The sequence below is a fragment of the Falco punctatus genome, assembly GCF_963210335.1.
Source record: "Falco punctatus genome assembly, chromosome: 4".
Lineage (NCBI taxonomy): Eukaryota > Metazoa > Chordata > Aves > Falconiformes > Falconidae > Falco > Falco punctatus.
In genome coordinates, this window is record NC_137583.1 from 69,061,444 (window position 1) to 69,075,574 (window position 14,131).

The window sequence follows — 14,131 nt, forward strand, 5'->3', positions numbered from 1 at the left end:
GCAGAGCCCAAGCTTCATGCACTCCGGTGGGTGTAGTACTCAAAAATACTAAACCAGTGCTTCCTCTCCAAGTGCCAAACAAAGAGCTTCATTGGAGTGAGGATAATATGCCTACATCTTCTCCATGTAAGTCTGTCTTGTCTTGGAAAGTGCCCTAACTGCTTTCACTGCTGTGCTGGAGGCTGATTAAAATCTATGGTTAATCTGGGGATAAACGCTTGTGGAATAAAAAGACAAAGCAAAACAGAAAAAATTGTTCAGCCTGTCTGACTAACACCACCTTGTAAAGATAAGGTAAAGGAATACCAGATGGCAGGTTCACATTTCTATGCTGGTGCCGAGTATCACCTCAAAAAGGGCCTGGTGATGGAAGAGGTGGTTTTTTTTAATGCTACGATAGCTAACAGAATGCATCTCACCAGGAAAAAATCCAGAAGACACAGAAAGTTACAATTAAACATTCTTTTTATTGGGGCCTTGCTCTGAAATGGCACACATGATAAATGCTCAGAGTGCCCGTCAGTGCTGCTAATGAAAAGACCCAGAGTCACGTTTTACACTTTTTATTTGGATTTAGATCAACACCACAGATAAGATACTTTGGTCAAACACAAGAACAGATTGCTATGCCGCTCTTTTCTGGCTGCAATAAATACAGTAACGTGGAAAAAAAAATGCTGGTTTTCCTGGAACACCAAATGTAAAACTTGGATTGGCACATACAGCTAATAAATATGTTGTTTGCACTTAGCACTTTAAAACGGAATTGCACATGCAAGATGTAACCAGGCTACTGATCACCTTCATCATTGTCCCTGCACTGTTTTTACTTTTTAAACTCTCTGCTTGCTTTTTTTCCCAGCAAGAAAAAAAGAATATAATTTGCTGCTCTACTCAGTATTTCAGTGATTTCTGCTGATTTTGAGACGTTTAGCCAAGGTCACATTGAAGGCCCTCCTAACAGAATTGGTATCTCCTCTGTAGCTTGACTTGCAACACTATGCATCACAGGTAGCAATGGGAGTCCACCGACGTGAGGTGAGAGGTCTGCCCAAAAGCTCACGAGGAGAGGTTGGTACCAAGCAAAGATACAGTAGAGGGGCCGCTGTGAATGCAGTTCTTAACAATATCAAGTGTCAATACTACTACCACACAAATAATGACATATCAATAATATATTGTACAAGCTTATACAGCAACACATGTTGATTTGCAACATTGTACAGTTTAAATCTAAAGTGCACAGCCTCAATCTGAGGTGACAAAACAGTACTATCAATATAATAAAGGCAACACAATTACAGACACAATTATTTCCTCTTACTTCTTGTCCTTGTGACATTACATTGAATCAATACTCCATTTAGCTATTTTTGATGAAATTAAAACCACATTGCACTTTTTTTTTTCCCCCTCTTCAAGTATTTTAGAGACAGCAGAACAATATTGCTTTACAAACAAAAGCTGGCCATTTAGGCAAAGTCAAAACCAAAACTTTAGTAGGGTTATAAGTAGACAGGCCTGAGCTGCAGAACTCTTACCAACACTTCCAGATGTTGGGGGGAAAGAGGGTAAATTTCAGTTTCCATGCCAGAGTCACCTCTAATGTTAAGGAATGATGCAGCACATGAATTCTGCAGGAGTTGTGCCCATGGTTTCTAAAAAAGGCTGTGAGGCTCTGTGTGGGCTGTTTTAGGCAGATGTAGCCTTATCGCAATTTTTTCTGCAATTTCAAAAGCTGCTGCAGACAAGGATAGAGTCCAGCACGGGGAGAAATCTTTGACAAAGTAGTCTGTTACTTAGACCCCATCCCTGTCACTCAGATTACAGTCACATTAATTCAGGCCTTGTCTTGCAGACATGTACATCTGTAAGAAGGTCTTTACTCTAGCAGTGAGGTTTTGCGCTATTTCTTTAGTAGTAAGACTTCAAGTCCACCTTGGTTTTCAACGTAGTTTTGAACTGCTCATAGCAGAACTGGTTATGGGCTAAGCATTTATTCAGACATGTGACTTTTTTGGGGGATAGGCTTTTTTATCACAGAACACAGAAACCATCCAAATACAACCTTATTTCAGTCTTGGTTAGCACTGTATATTGATTGTGCGTCTGCTTAGTTAGGCCAAGTGGGAAACATAATTAGGAACAATAGCATCTTATTGTACTGTAATTGATCTTAAGTGGTTTTAAGAGCTGCAGTACTCTTGAGGTTTTTCAGTAATCAACCCTGGAGATGTACAATCCGTATGACATGGAGAAATGAGGTATTGGTACCTCTAAGGAATGTAGTATGTGGGCTTGTATTTTAAAATAAGCAGTAATAAATATTTGAGGCACCTCCATCAAAAGAAAAAGAACCCTAGTTAATTTTCAGCTTCTGTCCTTGCAGTTTTATAACCCATATAAAATAAAAATATATAGTTTACAAAATAGGATTTTTTAATATATATATATTTCCTTTTGTAAAACTATACCTATTTAAATACATTTGAAATGTTGCTATAGGTAAATTAGAAATTCTGTTCTAATACTACGAAAAAGGCAAAATACTTTCACTTTTCAACATACAGCTTGTATACTCTGCTTCTCACCACCCCCTCCCACTTCCCCCAATTTGATTTTGTCCTAATTTTGGGCAAATTTGGCATAATTCAGTCCAATTGCTTTTAATTTAAAGTAATTTCTATGTTAAAATTGGGGATAAAATTTTAGGTATCTTCTGTTCTTCCTTGTTTGTTTCAATGCAGCTTTTTGTGCAGCTAATTATTAAGGAGGTATTCTAAAACTCAGGAAAGGACTTTAAAGGAGCCATGTTTCTTGATTTTAAACTGTACTCTACTCCAATGCCACAATATAGAAATAGATTTACTTTGGAACAAACTACAAATACATTCGCACAGTTTGTGACAACTTAATTGTCTACTTAGAGGTCCAGGAACCAACTTTCACACCCAATTATTATAAATCTTGTCCCAGGCGTTCTATTTCATCAATCAGGAAATCAATGTCTTGGTGAGTTGCTGCGGGGTTTGAGATTACCATCCGGAAGAAGTTTACTTTGTCTCCCAGGGGCTGATAGCTCACCATGGTTGTGCCATACTCCATCATCCTGGCTTTTATCACTGGTGCCACCTGCAGCGTAACAAAAAGCGGAGGAGGAGGAGGAGGATGCTGACCATCATCATTATTTTCATTATTAGTATCATCCTTATTATCACAAACACAAGAGTATGTTTTCTCTTTTTTAAAAAAAGATGAACAGCTACAAGAAGCAGTTAAATTGAAATTACATCCAATATTGATAAAACCATTAACCTCCGATAAGGAATAAATGTCTTATTGAAGAGACGCTGGGTTTATCCTGTTTCTTTGTCCTGCTTTTAAAATCACTGGGGGAACTTTCCCCCCCTACTTTCTCAGCGTTGCTGACAGGGACAGTAGCTGTTTTTTGCAGTGCTCAAAACATACTGTTCAATCGTTTTCCATCTTGTTTTCATATGCTAGAGTACCACGGGATTACTGAGCTTCTGTGGCACTTGCTAGGTTTAGCACCTGCACAGGTTCACCGTAACTTCAGTACACACACGCAGGGCAGGTAAGTGCCACAGGGATGAGGCAAATGTGGTGCCAGACAAACCTCTAGTACAATGACCACAGAAGTGCCATTTGCCAGAATATCATGAGGTGACTTTGCCCTGTGCCCTTGGAGGTCATTTCGTGGATGCCCTGCCTGCAAGGGTTTCACCGTTCACTGCATGATGCCCTGGAGGGTGCTGCTTACCTTCATAAGGCGGCTCATTCTTTCTTCATTGTCTTCCATACTGCGCAAGCTGGGAGGTATATACCAGAAGCAAACATTTGTGTGCTGAGGCTAAACACAGAAAAATAATGGTTTACACTGTAACAAGTGCTCATAATATCTCAACTGCAATTACGTTCATGCCTTCCCTCCCTCTCATACATCACGTTGTGACAGCCGTCAATGGTTTTCATTATTGTGGTCCACTGAGAATCATCATCATTATTAATGCAGAAAAAATAATTTTAGGCGATTTATTCCCGGGGTGGATGTGATGTGGAAACACATCATCCAGCTAAGCAAATATATTTATGGCCCACTGAGAGGCATCTAGATTTTGTAGGTGCCATCCCCTCCAGAGGCTGAAGGGATCGTGTGGCTGTGAGTCTACTACAGATCATTCAGAGGTGAGGACAGTGTCATTTACTTTTATCACCTGACAGAGGAATACAGAATCTGGTTCTGTAAACAGGAGTCACAGGTGGTGCATGAGACAGTGTAAGATTTTCTTACATTCAATGAAATTATTTCTTCTCAGTTCGATTCACCTAGCTGTTGTACTAATATGCATGCACCACAGCATCTTAGCTAGTTTAACTTACATGGGAGCACCAAGTAGAAAGGCATAAAGTAAGAACTAGTTGACATTTTGTGTACTTTTGCAGTTTCCCAACAGTTGCCTGCCTTGCTATGTTCCTCTTAGCATTTACGTGCTAAATGTATGGGTTACAGCAACTCCTACTGCTGCCAGTTCCTTTACTCATCATCAGATCCAGCAGACCAAATTCAGTGATGATGTGTGAGGTAGGGGAAACAGATCACATCGTGGCCTGTGAGTATGAGCCTGTGATCTCTGTTTGAAGAAACGTAGTGATGTTTCACCTTAGGCACGCACGAAGTGATCACTACCGGAGAGCAACATTCTGAGACAAAACCTCCCAGGGCAAGTACAGAGAGCAAAAGCCATCACAAGGAGGAGGAACAAAGCTAAAATTACATCTTTTTTTTTTCTTTTCTTCTTTTTTTCAGGCAAAATACCAGTTAACTTTGTAACAGAGGTCTCTACCAGGCCTGTCCCCAGCCACCCCAGCTGGAGAGGGCTGCCCACAGAGAGATGCCCAGACACTGGACAGTCCAGCGCAGTTCAGAGGTACAGCCACACAACCCAGGCTGCACTGCCTTGCCCTGGGCACTATGCTCCAGCTCAGCACGTGGCACCCAGGGGTCCCATCTCAGCTGGACTCCCTCCCCCCCAACAGAACCAACATGCCTAGGGATATTCACAACACACACAGTGGTGTCGCCTCTGCCCCGTGAGCCAGCTGGGATCCTGAGCAACACTAGCCCCTGCCCCACTGTGCTGCACCCCAATGCAGCAGGGACTGCAGTGCAGACGGTCTCTCCAGGTCTCTCCAGGTCTCCTGTGACTGCCCACCTGAGAACACTGATAAAAGCACTTTGCACAGCCACCCCTTCAGAACTGTGTGGGGCACTGTAACACCCACTCGTAACAGATCCTGCTATTAGGAAACTGCAACTTGTTATTACTTAAGAGCTGGTTCTAATTGTGTGTGCATAATGTTAGCCCAAGATGCCAGTGTTTAGTTTCAGAAACTGAGCAAACTGTACACTCATGCACTCATAAAACAACTGCCTCATCTCCCTTGTGCCTGGATCCCATAAGGAAAAAAAAAGAGTTACTGGCAAAACAACAGGTTTTGTTACAAGGGACATGGCTTTCTGTCATGTGCTGTTTGGTTTGACCTGTTGGTAGCATCCCAACAGGTGACTAAAGCAAGTGCTATTGTCCAACTTGGAAAAAGAAGTTGCAATACATACCTTTCCATCAAACACCATTTCATACCCTTCTCTGTTCTTTATTTTATTGTACAGGTATTCTGCAAGTTCCAAGCACTTATCAATTTGTGCTTCAAATCCTGTGGTTCCCTGTACAGAGAGAGGGAGACAAGAAGTTATGTGACTATCTGTTCTGTGAACTGAAAGGGTGACAGGACTATGTGGCACTTGCCAAAGCATCAGCACAAGTCACTTTTCAGAAGCCTCTGTGGGATTCTACAAGATGAAGGCCACTTTGCTAAGCAGAGCTCATTTGTTTCCAGCTCTTCCCAGTGACTACGCTACAGCCATCTCTACAAAATAAGCACTGGGAACTCGCCTGGCTCTCGGCAAAATACTGCAAACCTCCAAGGAAGGGTGCCCTCGGTACATTTTGCAAAGAGGCTGAGCACAGTTTTGGACAGCCTGGACGGGGACAGAAACAGGTCTCTAGAAGGTCTTGACCTCAAGACATGAGGAGTCTCCTGCTATTTTCAGAATAGGGGATTTTAATCTTCTAGGGGTGATGTGCTGGGGGCTTTGCCAAGAATAATGTTTCTTTTTTAGTTAACACAGAATGGACTGATAGGCTTTTAGAGTCCAGCCTGTGAAAATGAACATTTTGTTTAGATGCTGTCCTGCCTCTGCAGTGTTTTTCTCTCTTCTTTTCTAACAGACACCATATAAGCTCAGAAGCTGTGTTTTTAAGAGCTGCAGCAAATCCTGCTTTTTCTTCTCTGGCAGAAGTCGTAATCTTCTCTCTGTGACATCATAATTGCTCCTGCAATCACCAACTGTGATGCCACAAACAAAGGATCCAGCTTCACTAAGGAGGAAGAGGAATAAACAGCTGGAACAGATAAACTGTTTAAGAAACACACATCCTATTTTGTAACGCTAATATTACAAGCAGGGTGTGAGAAGAGAAAAAGCAGTACCACGCATATTGAAAAAATGGGGTTTAGAAGAAGAAATGACTCTGAGTGCACGTCCCTGCTAAATCTGTTCTGGCAACGCAGAACTGACTTAAAAGCCCATGTCATTATCCCTCTGTGTATAGAGATTTCAGAACAGGCTAGAGCTAGCACAGCCCAAGGAGAAAGGCTTGGGGTGAAAGAGAGACGTGTGGCTGAAACTGCCTGCCACACTGGAGACCTCGGTTAGCACAACAGCTCCTGCAACCACAGAAACCTGCATCCTCCTTCGCAGACTCCCACACCTCCAGCTACATGATGCCTGCCTCAGAATTGTTTTCAGAGTTCTAATGAAGCACATGAGGATCCTCAAGGCTTTCTGGAAGTTGAAAGAGTGATGTCATCTCCTCTGAACAAACCTGAGGCAGCTTGACATAATTAATTGGATAAATACATGGAAGAACTTATTTAGCAACATTCTACAAATACAGATGAATTAATCATTAACGCTGGTGTTTTCAGATTTCCCAGAGAACAGATTTTGATGAGTCTTCCTCTGCTCCTTCAAAAGATGACTTTATATCTACTGCGTGCAATGAAACTAAGTATTCCAGTCTTGATTTGTCATGTTTAATTTCTGAATGTCATTAAAACTTCTTATTTCCAGAAATCTTCATAACAACATTCCAAGGTATATGATTTATGCTGTTAGACTCCTACAGTTACAGAAAGCAAATGCTATGCAAAGCCATGGAGTTCAAGTTTCAAAATCATGTGTGCTGCTTTGAAGCTATATTGTTAAAAGTATAAAAAACCCAGAAAATAATAATGTTCTTTCTTTCATGTTATATATGGGAAATGCCGGTCAGATTTTTTCTAGAATGATGATTACAGAAAAAAACCCACAACTGTATCTGGTGTGCATTATTTTAATGCTAACAAATATATTACAGGCACTCCTACCTTTGCTCTCCACATCAGCCATAGCTTGAAAACATCAACATGCCGCCCACATTGCAAAGCCTTGTCTCCTGTGTCGTAAGACAGGTCATAGTGTTTGTCTTGTTGAAAGAGGTAGGAAGCATGCATTTGATTGCAACTCTGCATCAATCCCTTACAGAAACAAAGACAAAAAAGTGATGTTGGCACAGATGTGACTGACTACTGTTTTGAGGGTTGCTTTACGTGAGAAATTATGAACACCCAAATTCATGGAATATGTGTCCAAGTGCAAAAAGATCAACAAAAAAGGACAAAACCAGACCTAGCTGCTCAGTGGACCAAGTTTTTCATATCCCATTCAGTGCCTAGGACACCTTGGTATCTGATCCAGCAATGTGTAACCCACTCTCAGAGCCAAGGCATTTTTTAAAAAAACAGCTGGACATTGTGCTTCCTAGCATCATTATGGGTAAGTTCATTTTTGGATCTCTCTTTTTCTTCTTTGTTCTAGTTCCTTTGCTCCCTTTCCTTGGAAGGCATCTTTTCTGGTTGTCAGACCAAGCCAATTTGGTGACTATCTAAATAATATCAAACCACTTTTCTAATCGCTTTGGTTTCTAAAATCCTCATTTTCTTTGTTTTCTTTCTTTGTAGACACCATTCTTTTCTGCAAACCCTCAGCTGCAGATTGGATGCTTAAGTGGTAGGGGTATAGAAAGCTTTGAACAGACAGAAGAGCATATGGCCTTTAAACAGCCAGCTAGAGCTATTTCTGGGCTGCAAGACACCGTTCTGAGAGGCAGCTTTGTGGGAGAGCCAGAAGCCAACAAGGTGAAGAAACCTGGCTCACGAAAGCATGAGGTTTCCTTTTTAGCTTTTTAAGCGAAATGCAGAGAGTCATGCTCTGGCTCTAGTTAAGTCCTCAACCAAGTTTAGGACTGTTGCCTAAAACTGCAATTTCCAGTCCAAGAAGAATCAAAACATGGCTGCTTATCATCAAATCTAATCTCGATGTGTAAACTCAAAACTGAGATAGTAAAATGAGACAGAAAAAAAACTCTGCTTTCTCCTAATCTGAGCCATCTGTTCTCACTAGAGGTCAAGGATGGTACTGACTTCAGCCAGGCAGGATTTGTCTCAGGGAACTGACCCAGAGGGCAAATAAAAGCCAGATTCTCTCCTCCTAAGTGCAATCACTTTGTATACAATCTGTTGTACAGCTGTTAGCAAAACAGCAACCAGGTTTTTGATAGCTGCTCTAGTAAGTGGTGGTTGTATAGCAGCTGTCCCAGTAACTGATGGTTATATGAAAATTATAGGCTTGAAGGGTAATTCAAATTCTTGTACTAAATGAAATGTCTACTTTTTATTCCAAGCAAACTTAGTGTTCCATTTTTACTCCCATGTGCCCCAAAGTGGATATATGGATCAAAGCTATGTAGAAATATCTGTCATAAAAGTCTAGAAAGCATAATGATGCCTAGATTCTGGATCAAACATTCTACTGCATGTGTACTATACCATTCATCCCAAGACAATTAGAGTTTTTCCTAGTTACATTTTATGCTACACAGCAACTAGTGGGGTTACACAGCTATGCACCCACAAATTAACTACGGACATTTTGAATGGAAAGCCACAAAACGCTGTACTGCCATTGACTTATCTATCATTTCTGCTAGACAACTGCTTCAATTTCTTTTGCAGTCACAGCTTAAGCATGTAACTAGAGGTATATTTCTCAGTTTCTTTTATCGTCTTCCGTCACATCAGCAAATATTAGCTATGACACAGTAAGGAAGAAAATATCCAGGATTTTCAGAAGCAAAATGTCAGAAAAGATCAGAGAAGCAAGTGTATGGGACATACCTCTTCTCTTACTAGCAGGGCTGAACACTGCAGCGGGACGCCCATCATCTTGTGAGGGTTCCACGTTACTGAATTGGCCCTGGAACAGCAAACCACATGAAACTCAGACATTGTACTACGGTGGTGAAACCATGGAGACACTTAGAAATAATCAGAATAATAATGAACATGTAGCAAGGCACAACTTTCTCTTTTCTGAGCAAGCAAAACTAAAATAATAATGGCTGATACCAGGAAAGGAATGCCTTCATAAGGGACCTAATCCACTCTCATTGGTTTTTGGATTACAATCCTGGCAATTAACTACAGGATAACTGCTTTATCTACTCAACTTAATCGAGAATAAACTTTCTGGGGAGTCACCTATACTTTATAAGCATAGGGCAAACTTCCTAAAAACACTCACTTGACTTTCTGAAGTCACACAGCTGATTAAAGACACACATAGAAAGCTGGCAGACTAGCAGAATCCCTCCTATTGATTCCACTTTCAGCAAGATTTTAGTAAGCAGCTCACATAGGCATTTGTAAAAATTCCTTTAAATACTTCTGGGTGCCTTGAAGTCTCTGTCTAACTTGGAAAACCTGGCCCAAAGTAATTTTTCTCATTGCTCTGCTGATGGTAAATTTTCATGGCTCCTTAATTGTAGCTTGGCTATGGTAATTCACACAACGGGAGGACTGGGTCCAAAATTACCACAGTAATAAACACAGAACTGATCCACCCTTTCAGAAGAGTCTAATCCTGCCTCCCTTCAGGACACATTCATTGCGAAAACAGCTGTCACTCTAGATCTTGTGAACAAACAGGGTGCTGTCACAGCACAGCCTAGAGAAGGGGCATTTAGGACTGTGGCAAGGGCTGAATGGAAGATTGTCCAGTTGTTTATTTTTTTAATGTTGTGTTATGCTCGACTGGCTATTTTTTAATTACTATTATTAAGTATGATGATTAGCTGATAGATGTATACATTTGCATTCTATTTGGCAGGCTGTCAAGGATGCATTGTGCACAGGATTTCATGTAGTGCAATGATTTGAGTTCTGATGGTATAAATTGGGATAAATCAGTCAACTGGGCCATGTAAAAATTCAAGGGACTCGGGACACACTTGCAGGTAACATTGATGTGAACATAGGTAAGCGTGTTAGAATCTGGCAGTATTTTCCTTTGCAGGAACTGGAAATAGCACTATAGGTTTATGCATATCCTCATAATTTCCTGCCAAAATTGCTTCCACTCCTTCAAAGCAAGCAAATCCAAAACTCACATGGACATCGAGCAGCACTTCTGTGCTTTCTTCTTTGCTATTTAAATGGGCCTGCGCAAGTGCCTGATGCAAAATCTGTAGGGAACAGTCTTCCACAGGCAACATCTGGCCACTTGGCTTGGCTTTTTGAGTATTTGGCAGCTTTTAACCAGCTCAGAGTCAGTCATCTGATTACAACACTAAAGCTAATGATTCTGAACATGCATTCAGGTCTATGAATTTCCTTTGATATGATACCTCTTAATTTTTATCTGTGCCTGTGCAGAACCAGAGAGAAATTCTTCAAAAGACTCCTAGTAGTAGTAGTAGTGGTATGTGTTTTCTCAAGCAAAAGGATTATTTTAGTGACAAAAGCCAGATTTTAATTATCTGCCTGAAACATTTAATTTATCCTAAGGTTACTTATTCCCCCAATTACATCCCAACTGCACAGAGAAAAAAAATAATTATGTAAAATAAAAATTTACCATTTTTCATTTGTTATCAGTTATTCTGGGCTTCAGTCATCAGTATGTGCTTGAAGAAGCTGCTGACTGAGACAAACAGTAAAGTAAAAAAGCTACACGGATCCACAGATGTTTTTTTAAAACATGTTTGCCCAAATAACTGAGCACCAAGCACCTATATCATTTTCTGGCTGTGGGTCACAAAGAAAAAAACAAAGGAAAATTTTCCCTTTGGAGGTTTCAAATGGATGACAAGAGAGGTTCAAGACTGGCAGAATTTGGTCCTCAGCCATCATTAAAAACAGACTGAGGTGCATTCACAGCCCAGCTGCAGCCCTGGGAAGGATGCCCAGACCCTGTATGGCAGAGCTCATTCAGTTGCAAACACGCTTTTCTCACATAGCCATCACCCCTTGCCCCAGCCTCTGGGTGAGGGGCACCAGAGAGCCTGGAACTCCTGATGGTGGCCAGACCTATCTGTTCCAGACACCAGGGGACATGCTTTCTTCTGATGCCTTGGAGCAGCTTGAAACGTGCCACGTGGGGACTGGAGGGCACGGTAAGGATGGCCCTGCAACTCCTCCTACCTTTGACAGGCTATTTTTGCTGGACTGCCTGTCACCAGAAGGATGCAAGTACTTAGAGCACTGAGTGATTGCACCATTTAATGCTCCCTCCTTGTACCTTTCCTCCCTATCAAATATGAGTATCAGCTCCAGTTCGCTTCTATCCAGACCTGTAATGACTGGGTTGTACTCGAATATCTACCATGAAACAGGAACGTCCATAAAAGTTAGGTCTGGTAGGTCTGCTCTAAAGGCACTCACATTTAAAATCTGGACAAACTGAAACGAGCCACTCTGCCCATGAAGCAGAGGAACAGCACTGGAAATGACAAATTTCATTAATTCACTGCCAAACGTATGGAGATGGTTCTTATCAAAGCACTAGATAAAATCCAGTGGAGTTCTGGATCTAAAGTGTGTTCTTTGGAAAATTCTCCAATATAGATTCAACCCGAATGTCTCATTCCAGCAGAACCTGGAGAGCAGTGTGAGAGGCAAACTCCATTTTTCATACTCTGTCCTCATAGGCAATTGGGTAGATTTTTCTAACTTGCTGGATATTTGGATGTATGTCCTTTTCACGCACACTATATAAGTGTGGAGTGCTGGAGGCAGTCTTAATTTAACTAAATCAAATTCACAGAACTGTTGGCTGCTTTCCAAATTTTGGATGAGATATGTATGAGAAAGAAACTGAATCATCAAGGTATTCTCCTAATCTTCAGGAACAGGATGAGGAAGTTGTTTGTAATTTTAATTGGCAAGGAACAGCAATTTGATTTAGAGATAAAAAAGGTGGAAAGGAGTAATGATTTACTCTCAAACAGCATGAGCTTCAGAAAATACACAAATGTGAGAGTGATGCAGTATACCGTATCTAGCAAGTGGCCTAAATAAGGTGCCTGGGAAGAATACAAAACAGGGCAAACATATACAAAATTTCCTCTAAATACTCCCTGAGCTCCCACTCGTTTGTGGTTCACAGAGTCCCAAACAGTTTTTGTCTTTCCTTGACTGCAGGTAAATCTTAAAATCCTATGGCAAGGAGTTACACAACTTAACTAAAAGTTTCTGAATAAGCAGCTGGTTTTAAGTTTAAGCTCAGTCCTTCCAGACTCTGAACAGGATTGGCATCCCTTACTTTCTTCTGTATGTATCTGTAATATCGGTGAGCTTCTGACTACAACTGTGTATACATGCAGGCACAGATTTACTAAGAAGATGTCATTAGCACAGCCTGGAGGGGGGTATTCTCTCCAGAAGTGACAGAGCAGTGGTCAGTGACTGCCAGGACACCTGTACAAACTGCAGGTGCATCCACCTTTTATACTTAAGACTTCAGCACACAAAACCTCCAAGATTCATTTCTTAGAGAAATGCAACTGCTAATTCACGCTGGACGCTAAATCAGAGAATGCTGCAGAAAACACTCTGGATCTGCGAATGTACGCTGGAATGGAAAAACAAACAAGAAATGCCTGCTGTTTGTACTACAAAAAAAAGTGCCACGCTACTGTAGCACTGAACAAAGGCACTTAGCAATGCTACTTCAACAAGGACAGTTTGCATAATTTCTTCTTGCTGTATCTTGGAGACAACATTGATTTTTATTTTATTTACAGACATCGCTACGGTGATCACAAGTGTGTTAAAATACATTTAATAAATGTGTTCAATTAACATTAATAAATCATACCTTTCAACGCCATTTAACTTCCATTTGTGTTTTCTTGACATCAGGAGCCCGCCACCCCACGCTCCCTAGAAAAGCAACACACATTATCTTAATGAGAACTCTGCTTTTCTCTGTGATGACATCTGTGCGTTCACATCAGTTTGGGGCCCCTTCATTTTTTCTTGCTGATGTGGCACGTTCCAAAATGACCAGGCAGATGGGGCCTGAGGCATTAGCTGTGCTAACAATTTTCTTCCAGTAGCTTGGAGGCAGCAGTTTACAGCCCACAGCCTGAGCGCCCACCCTTATGGTCTGCTAATCCCCCCCTCGCCACCCCCTGTGACACTGACACACGGGGCTACCCCCTGCTGGAATTAATGACTTGCAGAGCTGCTCCTGGGTAAGCTGCCTTTTCTTTTTTAGGGACTAAGTGATGATAAACCAGACTGGGATCTCAGCTACTCTGGTAGAGTTTTCATCACATTTCAGACGACTACTGCTTGCCCCCTACTTGTTTGCTTTCGCTGACAGAGATGTGGGACAAGCAGGCATTTCATGTGACTGAGAAGTAGTTTAAGGTAAATACTAATTCTTCCTTTGAATTGGACTGATTTTGGCTGACGCAGTAATCCAAAAGCAAGATACCCAGCTCTACGGAAATTCAATTACCAAGCCTTTTTGGAGAAAGGATTTGCAAAAATGACACAAAAGCCACTCTAGGGCTGAAAGATGATCCTTCAGGAAGATTTATTGGCAAAAGCCCAGATAAGGCTAAGTAGCCAATCTGATAAATTTCTCAATCGTTCGCATTAA

General features: G+C 41.3%; 1 protein-coding gene across 1 annotated transcript in view; it reads right to left on the bottom strand.

The window, feature by feature from the left end:
- Window positions 1-547: 547 nt before the first annotated feature.
- GAD2 (glutamate decarboxylase 2) overlaps window positions 548-14,131 on the bottom strand; it is a 41,475-nt gene continuing 27,891 nt past the window's right edge. Inside the window, exons 11-16 of the mRNA XM_080386024.1 lie at window positions 13,340-13,404; window positions 9,361-9,439; window positions 7,513-7,662; window positions 5,639-5,746; window positions 3,782-3,871; window positions 548-3,132 (exon numbers count right to left, since the gene is read on the bottom strand). Coding sequence (XP_080242150.1) covers window positions 2,959-3,132; window positions 3,782-3,871; window positions 5,639-5,746; window positions 7,513-7,662; window positions 9,361-9,439; window positions 13,340-13,404 — 666 coding nt within the window. The 3' untranslated portion in view covers window positions 548-2,958. The remainder of the gene's footprint in view (window positions 3,133-3,781; window positions 3,872-5,638; window positions 5,747-7,512; window positions 7,663-9,360; window positions 9,440-13,339; window positions 13,405-14,131) is intronic.